The sequence below is a fragment of the Pezoporus occidentalis genome, unplaced genomic scaffold, assembly GCF_034315485.1.
Source record: "Pezoporus occidentalis ecotype Australia unplaced genomic scaffold, CSIRO_AGI_Poc_V1 ctg271, whole genome shotgun sequence".
Taxonomy (NCBI): domain Eukaryota; kingdom Metazoa; phylum Chordata; class Aves; order Psittaciformes; family Psittacidae; genus Pezoporus; species Pezoporus occidentalis.
The window spans coordinates 592,806-606,087 of record NW_026914622.1 but is presented as its reverse complement, the minus strand read 5'-3'; the positions used below and the strand labels follow the sequence as shown (position 1 = coordinate 606,087).

General features: G+C 38.9%; 2 protein-coding genes across 2 annotated transcripts in view; one reads left to right on the top strand and one right to left on the bottom strand.

Annotated features, from left to right (window-relative positions):
- The window catches only part of NXPE3 (neurexophilin and PC-esterase domain family member 3), a 480,868-nt gene that overhangs the window by 24,897 nt on the left and 442,689 nt on the right, over positions 1–13,282 (top strand). The gene's annotated exons all lie outside the window — the stretch shown is intronic.
- Positions 1–13,282, bottom strand: part of ABI3BP (ABI family member 3 binding protein) — a 149,875-nt gene that overhangs the window by 8,138 nt on the left and 128,455 nt on the right. Inside the window, exons 46-47 of the mRNA XM_062624812.1 lie at positions 2,170–2,249; positions 667–696 (exon numbers count right to left, since the gene is read on the bottom strand). Coding sequence (XP_062480796.1) covers positions 667–696; positions 2,170–2,249 — 110 coding nt within the window. The remainder of the gene's footprint in view (positions 1–666; positions 697–2,169; positions 2,250–13,282) is intronic.

Here is a 13,282-nt window from a genome sequence, read left to right as displayed (position 1 = left end):
GCCAGGACAGTCAACTTGCAGCAAATTGTATATGATTTAGCAAAAATGCACATAAAAATTTGTGTCATGAAGTACATGGAAAGTAATGGGTGTCTCAGTGTTTGTCAAAGTGATACCCATTACAGATGCAAAAAGCAGCCCAATTTGCTTGAGTGATCTCAGCTTTTCTTCAAAACGTCGCACAAAAGACAGCAAGAGCCTCTTCTAAGTGTCCTAAAGCAGAGCTGGATCAAGCTTTCAGAAGTAGAAAACTTTTCTAAAGCACAATGGCAGATAAATAGTATCCTCTGAGTTGTTCTCTGTTAACTCACTTAAAAAGCATGGAGTATCTTACTCATTTTACAGAGCTTTCTTTTGCCTTAGCGACAAGGCTGAGAAAATATGACGCTGTCCTTGGCTCATTTGTGTGTATTGGTTTGAAGCCATCCCAGCTGCCATGGAAGCACCACATCACGTCGGCTGTGTTCCGCTCAGGTAAACAAGCAGCCTGGCATGAATTCCTTACCAGGGGTATGGGTGGAAGGAGTGAAATAATGTGCGAATGCTTCTTGATTCCATCACTCATTTAACTGGTGTAGGGCAGCCACCCCCCTCGTAAAATTATGCTATCTCATTTCTGACAAGCTTCCTGATCAGAAGACTCTATACTATACATAAAAGGCTTACTTGAAATTGGCTCGTTCACTCTTGGGTCCGCTGGGGGAAGAAAACAAACATTCAATCAGATGCTGTAAAAAGAACTTTCCCAGTGTTTCAATGGAAAATCATTGGTAAGTGTTTTTCTACAGCTGACCTAAGCTGTAATTTGTGAAACAGAAAGAGTTTTGGAAGAAAAGTTGATTTTTTTGTACCAAATTAAATAAAGGGAATATATTTTTATGTGAAACTACAATATCAATGGGCTTTTAGAAATTTCACCTATGGGACAATACCAGTCAAACACAGTTCTAGTAAAAACAAGAGCTTAAACCCATAACCAGCAAAACCCAATTCTACTGCATTTTTTTTTAAATTTCATTTCCAAAACTTTAAATAATAAAAAAGACCCCTCTGTAATACTTGCCACTTGGCTATGAAAGCCCAAAAGTGAGAAATGGATGTGTGCAATTAAGAAAAAATAAAACTGACTGCATAATTCGTCCAAGCTAAATAGCAGACAGAACGTAAGCCTTGTCATTCCTGAAAACTACACTTGGCACAAACATTTTTTCAGTTTTAACAATTTAGGATTACAAAGAGTGCATTCACAATTTTTAAGTATGTGTGGCATAGTCTGAACTCCTCCCTGACTAATCCCTTGCTCAGCCAGATCTCCCATCATCAGTGGACTAGATGAGGACTAGATCTAGCACTAGATGAGGACTATAATATTACTACACCTGGCTCAAAATGCAGACTGAAAAAAAGGCTAAATCTATTTTGTGTTTTATACGATCCTTAAGTACTACCAACCCATAAACACTTCTACACAAAAGATGGTATCATGCTTGTATAAAATCAACAAGTCAACTGTAGTTAGCCTTACTGGGATCTGGAACAGAGAAAGCAAAGGCAGTCTCCAATTCTCACCTCTGAGTCAGATAGGACTTAACTTGGGAACCGCCTATGGTCAAAACAGGCTTGTAGACACCTTTTTAACAGTTTCACAGGTGAGTAAACAGGACAGAAGGGGACATCCTGGATCATCAGCTTTTCCCAACTGCTATTTCTCAATCCTTATTTTAGCCAAAAGACATCACTATTATACAGCAGCCTTATTGAACAGGTAGCAAAGGTGCCCATAAACACACCAGCCCAAAGAAAAACCTTATGTTCCCCATCCAGAAGTCATTAATGAGTTTGATAGATACAAAAAGGTCAGGAATATTAATCTTAAATGACTGAGTCTTCTCTAAGGAATTAGGCTTCTTCATAATGAGCACCAAACTGTCTGTGCTCGTGTTTGTTTCTCCTGCATTCTGGCCATCTTACATCCTTACACAATACAGCCCTGAATGCAGCTGACCTTCCAGGCACTACTGTAATATGTTCATTAGTAAAATGCCAGTCTGGATATAGTGAAGAGCAAGACGAAATGCACAAAATGAAGCAAGAGAGCCTTTCATATATCCCCCAAACTTGAATACTAGAGCCACTGTAAATGACGGTCAGACCTTTGGAAGCTCTCACCTGATTCAGTACTGAATGCCACAACATTGCTACTTGGACCTTCACCAAGAGGGTTTCTAGGTTTCACGTGGAATTCATAACTGCGGAATAAAATAGAAGAGATGATAATTTTGCAAACCAAGCATTCTTTCAGACTCTGGAGCAAGCAAACTGCCAACACGCACTTCGGTGCTACTTGCTCTGGGAGAGGAACAAAAAGGCCTCATTTCTTGGTCTGAAAACACTGAAATAGTCTTTGTCCTCACTGTGTAAGGCCTCTCTGAACACATAATTTACCAGTCCTTTTGATAATTATTTGCACATGTAATATTAACGTTTGATTTAATGCACCACTGGTTTAAGCCGGTCTCCTCTCATGCATGCAGTTTCAGCTCTGGCAAAGGGAGAAGTTCAGGTGAGGTCAGAAATAATCTGATAAGTAGAGATTGAATAAAGCACATCATTGCTATTTATTTGCTTTTTTTTTAATGCATAAGAACAAAAACCTCCAATTCAATGCCTCTCAGGCCTATCAACAGTAATAGACTGGGCCAGTAGTGAAACAGCATGTCTTCCGGATAGGAGCTCAGCCAAGGCAAAGATCCAATTACCTGAACATACATTAATAGTAAATATATGACGTAATGAGAGATGTTGTGCAGCACCTCTTTCTTATCTCTTTATAGTCATGTCACACACCAGTCTGTACTATAGATATCTCATAATCTCTTTTATTCATAAGTCAAACACAGTGCTATGAAAAAGGAATAGAATAACGAAGAAAATCCAAGCCAGGCTTCCCTGCTTAAGCTTCTCCCATGTCTTAATACTTTATTATTGGACAGTGGGATTGAGTGCGCCTCAGCAAGTTTGCCGATGACACCAAGCTGTGTGGTTCGGTTGATACACTGGAGGGAAGGAATGCCATCCAGAGGGACCTTGACATGCTTGTGAGGTGGGCTGATGCCAACCTTATGAAGTTTAACCATACCAAGTGCAAGGTCCTACATGTGGGTAGGAGCAATCTGAGGCACAGCTACAGGTTGGGCAGAGAAGAGATTCAGAGCAGCCCTGAGGAGAAGGACTTGGGGGTGCTGGTTGATGAGAAAATGAACATGAGCTGGCAGTGTGCGCTTGCAGCCCAGAAAGCCAACCTTATCCCAGGCTGCATCAAAAGGAGTGTAACCAGCAGGTCGAAGGAGGTGATCCTGCCCCTCTGCTCTTGTGAGACCTCATTTGGAGTACTGTGTGCGGTTCTGGTGTCCTCAACATAAAAAGGACATGGAACTGTTGGAACAAGTCCAGAGAAGGGCCACGAGGATGATCAGGGAACTGGAGCACCTCCCGTATGAAGACAGGCTGAGAAAGTTGGAGCTGTTCAGCCTGGAGAAGAGAAGGCTGCGTGGAGACCTCATAGCAGCCTTCCAGTATCTGAAGGGGATCTATAGGGATGCTGGGGAGGGACTCTTCATTAGGGACTGTGGTGACAGGACAAGGGGTAATGGGTTAAAACTTAAAGAGGGGAAATTTAGATTGGATATAAGGAGGAAATTTTTTCCTGTTAGGGTGGTGAGGCACTGGAATGGGTTGCCCAGGGAAGCTGTGAATGCTCCATCCCTGGCAGTGTTCAAGGCCAGGCTGGACGCAGCCTTGGGTGATATGGTTTACTGTGAGGTGTCCCTGCCCACTGCAGGGGGGTTGGAACTTGATGATCTTAAGGTCCTTTCCAACCCTAACAATTCTATGATTCTATGCTTCTATGATTATAGTCATGGACAGGCAAGATAAGACAGCTTCCTACTGCAGTTCAGCTCTAGGTAAACAGCTATTGACAGACAGTTGCAAAGGTAAAAAATATTACACAGAAGACACTGGACAGGTGAGGCAGAAAAGAGAGTTACAGGGTTGAACACTGGACACAGATAAGATCTTGCATGAAGGGCAGACCTGGAAACAGACTGTTTCCCCTTCCTCCCAGCAGACACAAACCCCAACGAACTGTTTCTCAGCTCTCCTGGCTGTAGGCTGGTAGCACCTGGGATTTTCTCACTACTCAGCAATGGCTCAGTACCTCCCTGTAGGACCTGCATGCCTTCTATGCCAAAGCACCTTGATGAGTAACATGTATACACACCCAGATAACAGTACCCTCTTCACACCCCTGCCAAGAGCTGTAAGCAGTCATCTGTCCAATGCATGCCACCTGTAGAGACTTTTCATGTGCCTTGAGTGGGTACATGGTGAACATCTCTTAACACAGTGTTTATACATCAGTGAGAGAGATCCATAGGACAGGAGTCATGAGGACAGTAGGCCTGTAAAATGGGGCCCTACTTATAGACTAAACACAGAGCAACATGAGAATCCCAGAAGTGTGCAATTAAATATCCAGCTCATGACTAGTGAAGGATTCCTTACCAATGAAAACTTGGTAGCTCATGACTATAACAGCATTGTAATGTATTGCTGAAACTGTTTCCAAACAGCAATTTTCTAAAGAAAAAAAACATACCACTCTCTGCACACGGTTGGAAATTTGTAAACTCCATTTCCAAGTCCCTGCAAGAGACAGAATAATTCAATCCAAACTTTGGATTACCTCTCATTGCTTCGTGGCTCCTGCAAAATGTGAACGGATAGCTAATTAACCTCAGTGGACTAATCATGCAGTACCAAGCAACTGTTTTCCATCCACAGTTCTTCTAAGACCATATTTAACTTTCAAATTGCTTACATAAGCAATTGCCTTTATTTCTAGAGTTTTCTTTTAAGGGAAATACTTACAAAATTTGGTATGCTGAACAGATGCATTGTGGATAATGCATGGATATTTCTAAATGAAAGATGGGCTTGTTTTGAGCTTTAAAAAGTCTGTTTGGAGTAATCTTACTATTTATTCAAACGGGCCACAAGACCACTTTGAGCAACTCAGATTACTGTGGAAGGGGGACATTAAATAAATAATAAGTTCTAGACACAAAATCTTCTTCATGATCAACTTGTTTAAACAAATACATGTTTTTAAAAATTGGATTTGAGCCATTAATATCCACATGCAGTACAGTAACTATTTTGGTCAAGCAGTATTCTCATCTGGTAAGAAAGGTTGTTACACAGAGCACTGCAGCAGGGCAGTTGGAGATTCCTCCTAAAGAATCACTGAAGCATAAATGAAGATTTGCTAATATGCTGGGTGTTTTAAAGTAATAAAGAGGATACATTTTGGGCAGTGTACAAATTAATGCATGTCTAGAGATAAAAAACTCCAAAGAAGTTTTCCTGCTTCCCACACTTGGGAAAATAATGGTAAGATTGAAATAAAGAACTCTACATACAGAGATTCCAGTTCATGTAAACAAAATTGGAGAAAAGGAAAGTAATAAAGAAATGCCCAAATTTTAGCTTCATGGTTTAGGGGAGCTTCTTATTAATAATTTTAAATATGAATTGTTTTAAACTAAAACTTATAAAATGTTATAGTTTCATGGTAGGTATTTTTACAGATGCCCAGTCATCATGGGCTTCTTTCCTCTGCCAAATTCAATCCTGAAACAATAGCAGTGGCTACAACTGTATGAGAACAACAAACAACCACTTTTGGAGATGAAGAGAAGTAGCTAGTTGAGTGAAAACTGAAAGGGAGAGAAAGGAAAAGTTAGACTGGGGTCACGATTTGATAGAGTTTACAGATCTAACTGTAATGTTAAAGCCATGGTGTGGTTCTCTTCATAAAAAAAAACATTTAAAGTCTGCCTTTTTGTGTGTCGTGAAATATCTGAAAAATAAAAACAAAATGGTGAAAAAAGGTACCTGCTTCCATATTATGCACTTCTATACAAGCCACAAGGGAGGAGAAAAATGCTTAGAGATTCATGAAACTATGTAGGGCAAAGTTAATAAAAGGAAATAGGAAAGCTGTTTATCCCATGTCTATCTCTTAACTAGACATTCACAGGAACCTGGAGTCTATATTGTATCTTTACATATGTGTGCCTATGATGACAAAAACTCTGCTACCCTCTAACACCGAGAAGATTGATATCTTACAAAGTTTGGAGACTAGGCCTCCCAAATCCTCCCAAACTGCATAAGACAATAAAAGTCCTTGTTCAGATTAAATGGACTTGACTTCTGGTATTAATGTGCAGAGCATATTTTTCCACCATAAGAAATCACTATTCCACATGGAACTTTGGCAGACGCAGCTGCTCCCGTATTTTTCAAAGCATGCAAAAGGAGAAGACTGAAGATTGCAGAACTGAAAATAGGTGAAGAGAGATTTTTACCATAATAGGAGGACTGGAGCAGTTGAGTACAGTCCTGGGATTTCAGGTCATTGCTGGGGAGATGCTGGTGGTTAGATGACAGTATCACACAGGGCTGTCTCAATGTATACATTGAGCTTCTCTGTTTCTGCAGTGTGTTTGTATAGCAGCATGATCTGACATAGCAAATAAAACTAGGTTTAAGAAACGGGAGGGAGGGAGTGAAGGAGGGATTGCTGGGCTTTTTTGGGGAGTCTTTCTCCTAATCAAGTTGGAAGAAGGGCGGGAGAAATAGGAAATGCTTACCCATGATCCTGTCATCAACAGCAATTTAGTACAAAAATCTGTTACTACTGTAATAATGAGTACAAAAAACTCCAGCATTTTTCTGCCACTTTGCATTTTTCTGCATTGCAGCTTTCACTGTAGTGCCCATTTCTTAACTGTTAACAAAAGCTAAGCTCTTTGCATCAGTAGATTTTTTTAACTTGCATGTGATTAGCAAAGTTTAGATGCTAACTGCAATACAAACCAATACTAGATAATGGCAATAACAGCAGGAACTGTTATTGTGAATTATTTATTCGTATGGTATGAATTATTATGTATAAGTGCACAAAAAACGTATTCAGTAGAGGGCTGTAGACTTACTTGGTATGGCCTTTGAGTAAATTATAGCAACATTCTCTTTTTTTGTCTCGTACCTTTTGTAAGAAGTATAAAAAAAAATTTTGAAGAAAATCATCTACACACATTATAAAAGCAGTTTGGTACATGCATATATCCTACATTTCACATGCACTGCACAGTTCTGGTTGGTGGTTGGATTGTTTGCTTTTGTTTTCTGAGGGCCTTGGATTTTATTTTTCTTATAACATTTTTGTTATTTATATTCCTTAACAGACCTCATGGCTGGAAATATACTTTGCCTCGGGACATAATCTAACCCAAAAATCCAGAAGAGGCCACTCAAAATTATTTTAAAAAGGAGAAAAGTAGATTTGAAATCACCAAACTGCTTAACCAGGCAAAGGGTCAGTATCTAAAGGGAGGTTTTACAAAGCTGTGCAATGCAAGAATCACAGCCCTTTTTTTCCTTATTGATACTTTTTTTTTCTATTAAAAAGCTACACCAGCAGGCTGGTGGGACACATCCTCTAATGGCTAACTGAACTTGGCACATCTCTGACTGCAGTCTTAGTATTTTTCTTTACTACCTTCCGATTACTGCCAACGCAAACATGAATGAGAGCTGTTTTCAAAGCTATTCAGACACTTTTTTGAAGGCTTGTATAGAAATTAGTGCTGCAGATCTTCCTGGACACTAGTGGTATGTGCTATGAACTGAACTGCCATTAAACAAGCCACCAGAATGAAAGAGGAAATGTACACCTAATAAAAAAAGTATTTCAAGATAGGGCAGGGATACAGAAATAAAAACTACATATTTTTTTCAGAAAAAAAACCCAGGAGAAATAGCATAAAAAGTTAAAATGATATTATAGCAGACAACTGGAAGACTTAAAAAAAACCCCAAAAATATCAATTTTCAGGAGTTATAAAAATCCAAAACTAGTAAAAAAAAGCCCCAACTTAAAATTCCTTTGGAAATGGGAAAATAGAATTGGAAGCAAAAAAACCCAACATCTGCATTTAATATTTTAGCCTAGGAAAGTTCCATGAAAAAAAGTGCAGGACAGTGAAACTAATTTCAGTGAAGGAGAGGATGCAGACGAGCACCATTTTATTACTACACAGGAGACAGAGTGAAGAAAACAAAACCCACAGGAAGCCCATTTCTATCTCAGGCCACTCAAGATTTATTACAAACAAGCACTTCAAGGAGGGAAATACTGAAAATTGTGGATAATGACCTTACCTTGAATCACACATGGAAGGTCTTGCTTGACTATTATCACCAGAGAAGTTACTGCAATACTTTCTTTTTAAGGGTAGTTTAATGTAAAACTAAGAATATATAAATAGCACAGAGTCCCGAGTATGCCAATGAAACCAGGGGTTCCACTGTGAGCAGTGTGAGCAGCATTGTGAGGAAACTCAAAAACAAGAGACCTGTATGACAAATGAGAGGAATTATTACAGGTCTTACTCCTCAAATGACTGCTTGGAAGCTAGATTTTAATTGCTCTGACCAAAATGATCATTCTTGTAGCTTTGACTATTTTCCAAGTGGAATAAATAGTATATTTTCCCCCAAACCTGTGACAGAATCTCCATGTGGAGGATGAAAAATTATATTGACAGATTAATTCATAGTGGTGTATCCCTTTCTCCCATTTTGCTTTGCTAAGAAATCAATGGCATTTGTATTAGCATACAAAACCAACTTGGCCTGCATTGAAGAAAATAGGCAAAATTGAGATTTTCAAGATCTGAAGCTACCCATAAAATACTGTGATACAATAATTTATGATGGAAGGGACTTACGAAAGTCATCTGGTCCAGGCCCCTTTTCACGCTTATTTTAAAGCTACATTAGGTTGCTCAGGGTCAATCAACAAGCACAGTAGTTACAGACACTCACTGCTTGAATAACAGTAAAAACTGAGTACCTCAGTGCTTGGTTCAAACTAAGTACAAGAAAGAAGGATGAATGGAATTTAACTATTTCACTCATTTAACGAGTGAAGGACTGATGGAAGAATGAAAATGGCAAAAACTGCAGAAAAAATGGTGTGTGTTTAAGTGTGATATTGAAAAGAGGGCTGAGTGAAATGTGACCTGGATCCACTCTAAAATTCTTAGAAATAGTGTAAAGGTAACAAAAGCTAACTAAATCACAAAGTTGTAACCAACAGCTGTGAATAGGTGATTATTCGATCACAGAAGTGCATCTGTAACAAAAATGCTTAAGCAGAAGATGTTCATAAAGCAAGAAAAAGTTTGCCTTGTCAGGCACCAGTTATATCCAATATATATTCATCCTATAAGGAAAAATCCTTTAATAACTGTGATATTGTCAACTGTCAGGCATGCCTTACTATGAGAGAATGACATGGATACAGCGTGCCTTTTCTTGGGGAAAAAAATATAGGGATCTCAGCACTCCAACAAAATCAAGCCATACAGGAGACTTTAGAACCTTAAAAAAAAAACCCCAAAACCCCCCCAAAAAAACCCAAACCCCAAACCCAGCAACAACAACATAAAAAACCCCAACAAAAATCCAAGCAGTTTTGTTGCAAAGCAGCTGACTGTACCCCACTTTTAAAGGGTGTATGTCCTTACAGGCAGATTTTCAGATCACTACATTCTTCTCACAGTCTTGACGTCTTGCAGTCAAGTCACCAAGAACTTGATGTTAGCATATATATTGTAAGACAATCAAGATGTATGACCAACTGCCATAATATATACAACCTTATTCATTTAAAAGTAATCCTCACAACTTGTATGCCTATGAAAGTGCATTTTCATTTCCATTTTAGCATGGTATGTGTCTGTTAAAACCAAATACTTGATAACTGTACTGAATGTCAGAACTCCTTTTTCAGCCAGTACATTTTTAATGGATCTAGTCACCTTTCAGACAGCTAAATGGACACACAGAATACTACATGATAATCCTCTGATTCAGAGAAATTTGCATTCATTTAATGTTTATGTTTGTACTTACTGACAGCTGCAGTCATACATGCAATTTTTCATGAGAGACTGTAAGAGACTCTCATTGCTGCCTCCCTAACACTGTCCAAATTTCTTAAATGGAAATCTGAGTCTGGCCATTAGCTTCTAATCTTTCAAAGCTGCCTTGTCAAATACCAGCTCAAATGAATATGAATGTCTGGCTTACTGCAGAGCTTCCCAGAGGTGTAGTAGTTATGACCAATTTGAAAGAAGAATGTAAAAAGAAAAGTAAATAAACAGCATGATCTAGCAGGCACAGATGCACCGTTTTCCCCTGCTGCTCCTTCTGCCCTCTTCACACTGAGGAGTTGTTTGTCTTGCTTCTCTCTTGCTGGATGTGGGTAATTAACTCTTTAGCTTTTGGGCAAGGCTAACATATCCTACCTGATTTACCTCAACAGGATGATAGATGGTGGGCAAACTGACTGCAGACTATCTTTGTCATGTACTGCTTCTCAAGAGCATACATCCAGACAATTGCAGACTTGAACTATCTTGCTGCTATAGGATCTTTCTGGTTTGAATTTACTCATGGAGACTGAGACACCACATTTACAAACATTTTTATTCATTTTGAAAAGTCTCTCCTTAGGTCTGTCTGTTTTAGATCCACCCTGAACTGTCTTCAGTTCTGGATGCACTGAACCTTCGGAGCAGCATAGGTATTCACACAGCCTCACTGATGGCTTCAGGGAAGCTGGAAAAAATAGACTCAAATTCAGCTTGTCAGCTTCTCCAAAGTGCTTGAAGGCCAAGAAGCTCTTCCCCAGTTAATCCACCTTCTGCTATTGAGCATCTCTCCATATACTTGCTGGTAGTTTTGCAAATGTTGATCATTTTCCGAAAGGGATTTGTTTTCTCTTCTAAGTTTCTTTTCCAGCTCCACCTCTTCTACAGCTCTTTCCTTTAAAGCTAGTTATGGAAAAGTCTGCTTCCCAATCTTAATCTCCTACTTGATGAATTTGTGGACATTTCAGGGACCCGATTAATTTACCAAGCTGTGTTTTATTGTCTTTAATCCTATTTTCAGTCAATTTTGTCCACAGGTCAATTTTCTTCATTTATTGAGCAATTGGCTCCTGACAGATGGGAGGTTTTATTATGACATTCCTTGCAACACTGATACTGTCTATATGATGCCAGCTGTCTTCATAACTTTCTTATTTTACCCTAATTTAGTGTGCCAACAAACCTGGATTCAGATGGTAACAGCAACCTTTTCCTGTGCTGCTGCCAAAGCCCTCAAGGTGTCCTCAAAATTAGGAAACATTTTGAAATGGGAGTTTAATTGAATAGAGCCACTCAGAGAAGGATTTTATGTCCTTTAAATCCTGTGAGACTAAAAATGACATGCACCACTGCAATTTCTGTCAAAGGTTTTCGATTTCAGGAATAGTCTCCTGAATCCAGACAGACTTTCACTGTCTTTCGCTTTTGAGGCTGGGGATGAGAGGAATAACAGCTTTTACATCTTAAGTCAGTCTCCACCAGTCAGTAGCGATCTCATATCTAGCTTCCAAAATCCTTGCTGGAAAAGACAGCTTTTCTCCACGGTTTCCACTGTCTTTGGTCTGGATTTGTTTACCAAAACCCAACAGTCCTCTCATACAATTGATGGAATTGTTACTAATTAAAGTTAAAAACCATCTCGTCTGCTTTCTCCTTCCTTATGACCCTTCCAATGGTTCTAGCTAGGTCTGCCTGACTTCATCTTGCCTCCTTTCTGAACAAACAGCAATCTAAATATGCTTTTCTCTCAATATCAAAGCCTTTTCTTTGCTTCCATGTTTTTTTCTACACTTAACTAAATTCATCCCATTTCTGTTACCATATATGACACAGAGTTTGAGTGTGTAATGGAAGAGAATTTCACGAATAACACACTGTTCTTACCAAGGATGCAACTGTATTATTTTAAAGCATTATTCAGAACTAAAATGAAAACACAAACAGTACAGCCTGGCGTGTTTAGGAGCACCTACAGCATTTTGTGTTCACCACTCCAGAATTACATTGCTTTACAATGTATTTCTTCTAAGCTTTCTCAACTGATTGAGGAAACTGATGCTTGGTCTCCTATTGTATTGCCAACATATCCTAGTTGCCTCTTAACAAGACAGAACAACCTAGCTTCAGTTCACCCTTTCACAAGACACATGCCTTTAAGAAGTAAGACAGATATTCTTGATGCAATACACAGAAATGCTAGCCCTTCTTACGAGTTTTGGAGTCTGTCAAAGAAACTGGTTTTGGGTATCACAGTTTCCTCTAGCCTTTCTTTTCCAATTCTCTTCTCTCCCCCTTCACTTTCTGCAACAGTTCCTCATTCCTCAAATACATGATCTAAGAAACAACACCCCAGATTAAACCACACATTGCCTAAAAATAGAGGTTCAAGTTGGGTTCTATGCAGAATTTTGTGCTGTGCTTAAACTGCTACCAATTTAAGGACAGTAATAGAAAAGGGCAATTTGTCTGAAACAGAAAAATCCAGTCACCAAAGTCAAATGGATGATTTTACAGGAAGAAAAACATGTCATTCATTAGCTTTCTGATGCAATCAATAAGCAACACAAAGAACAAGTGGTTTCATCTCATCTCTGAATTTTAACACAAAACCAGAAGAATAATTTTTTAAGAGATACTTTTTTTAATAATATTTATTTGGGCTGCATGAGATGCACGCCATCAATTGGAATTCACTGACCCATTTTTAACTTTCCAGGTGTTTCAAGACACTGAAAGAAAACTACATACACAGCACAAATGCATCTTTCATTTCCATGGGCCATGCATAGTCAAACTTTGTACAGTGCCCAACTTGCACTGCAGTATTTGAATGAACATCTCTAAATAAGCAAGCAGGCCAAGTCAGTTGCGCAAAGTATCCTGGAAGGAGACAGCTGTGCATATAAATCTTTATCTTACATATGAGGTTAATATTTCTTGTGTTCATCTTGTTGCTTTATCTGCCAAATTCAAGAGATATGCTGATAAAAAGTAGTACCTTTTCTTACATTGGACTGTTAATCCAATGTCTTTCTGATAGAACAGGTCACTTCTGCAGTTTGTCCAGACCATACTCTTGGAAATTTCCTAAAGATTCCTCAAATGCCTATTATCTGTTAATTTACAAGAAAGCAAACCAAAGCATACCTTTTTCCTATCAGAACAGGAGCAAAACCGATTTGGTCTCATATACATATGGATTTTCAATTGAA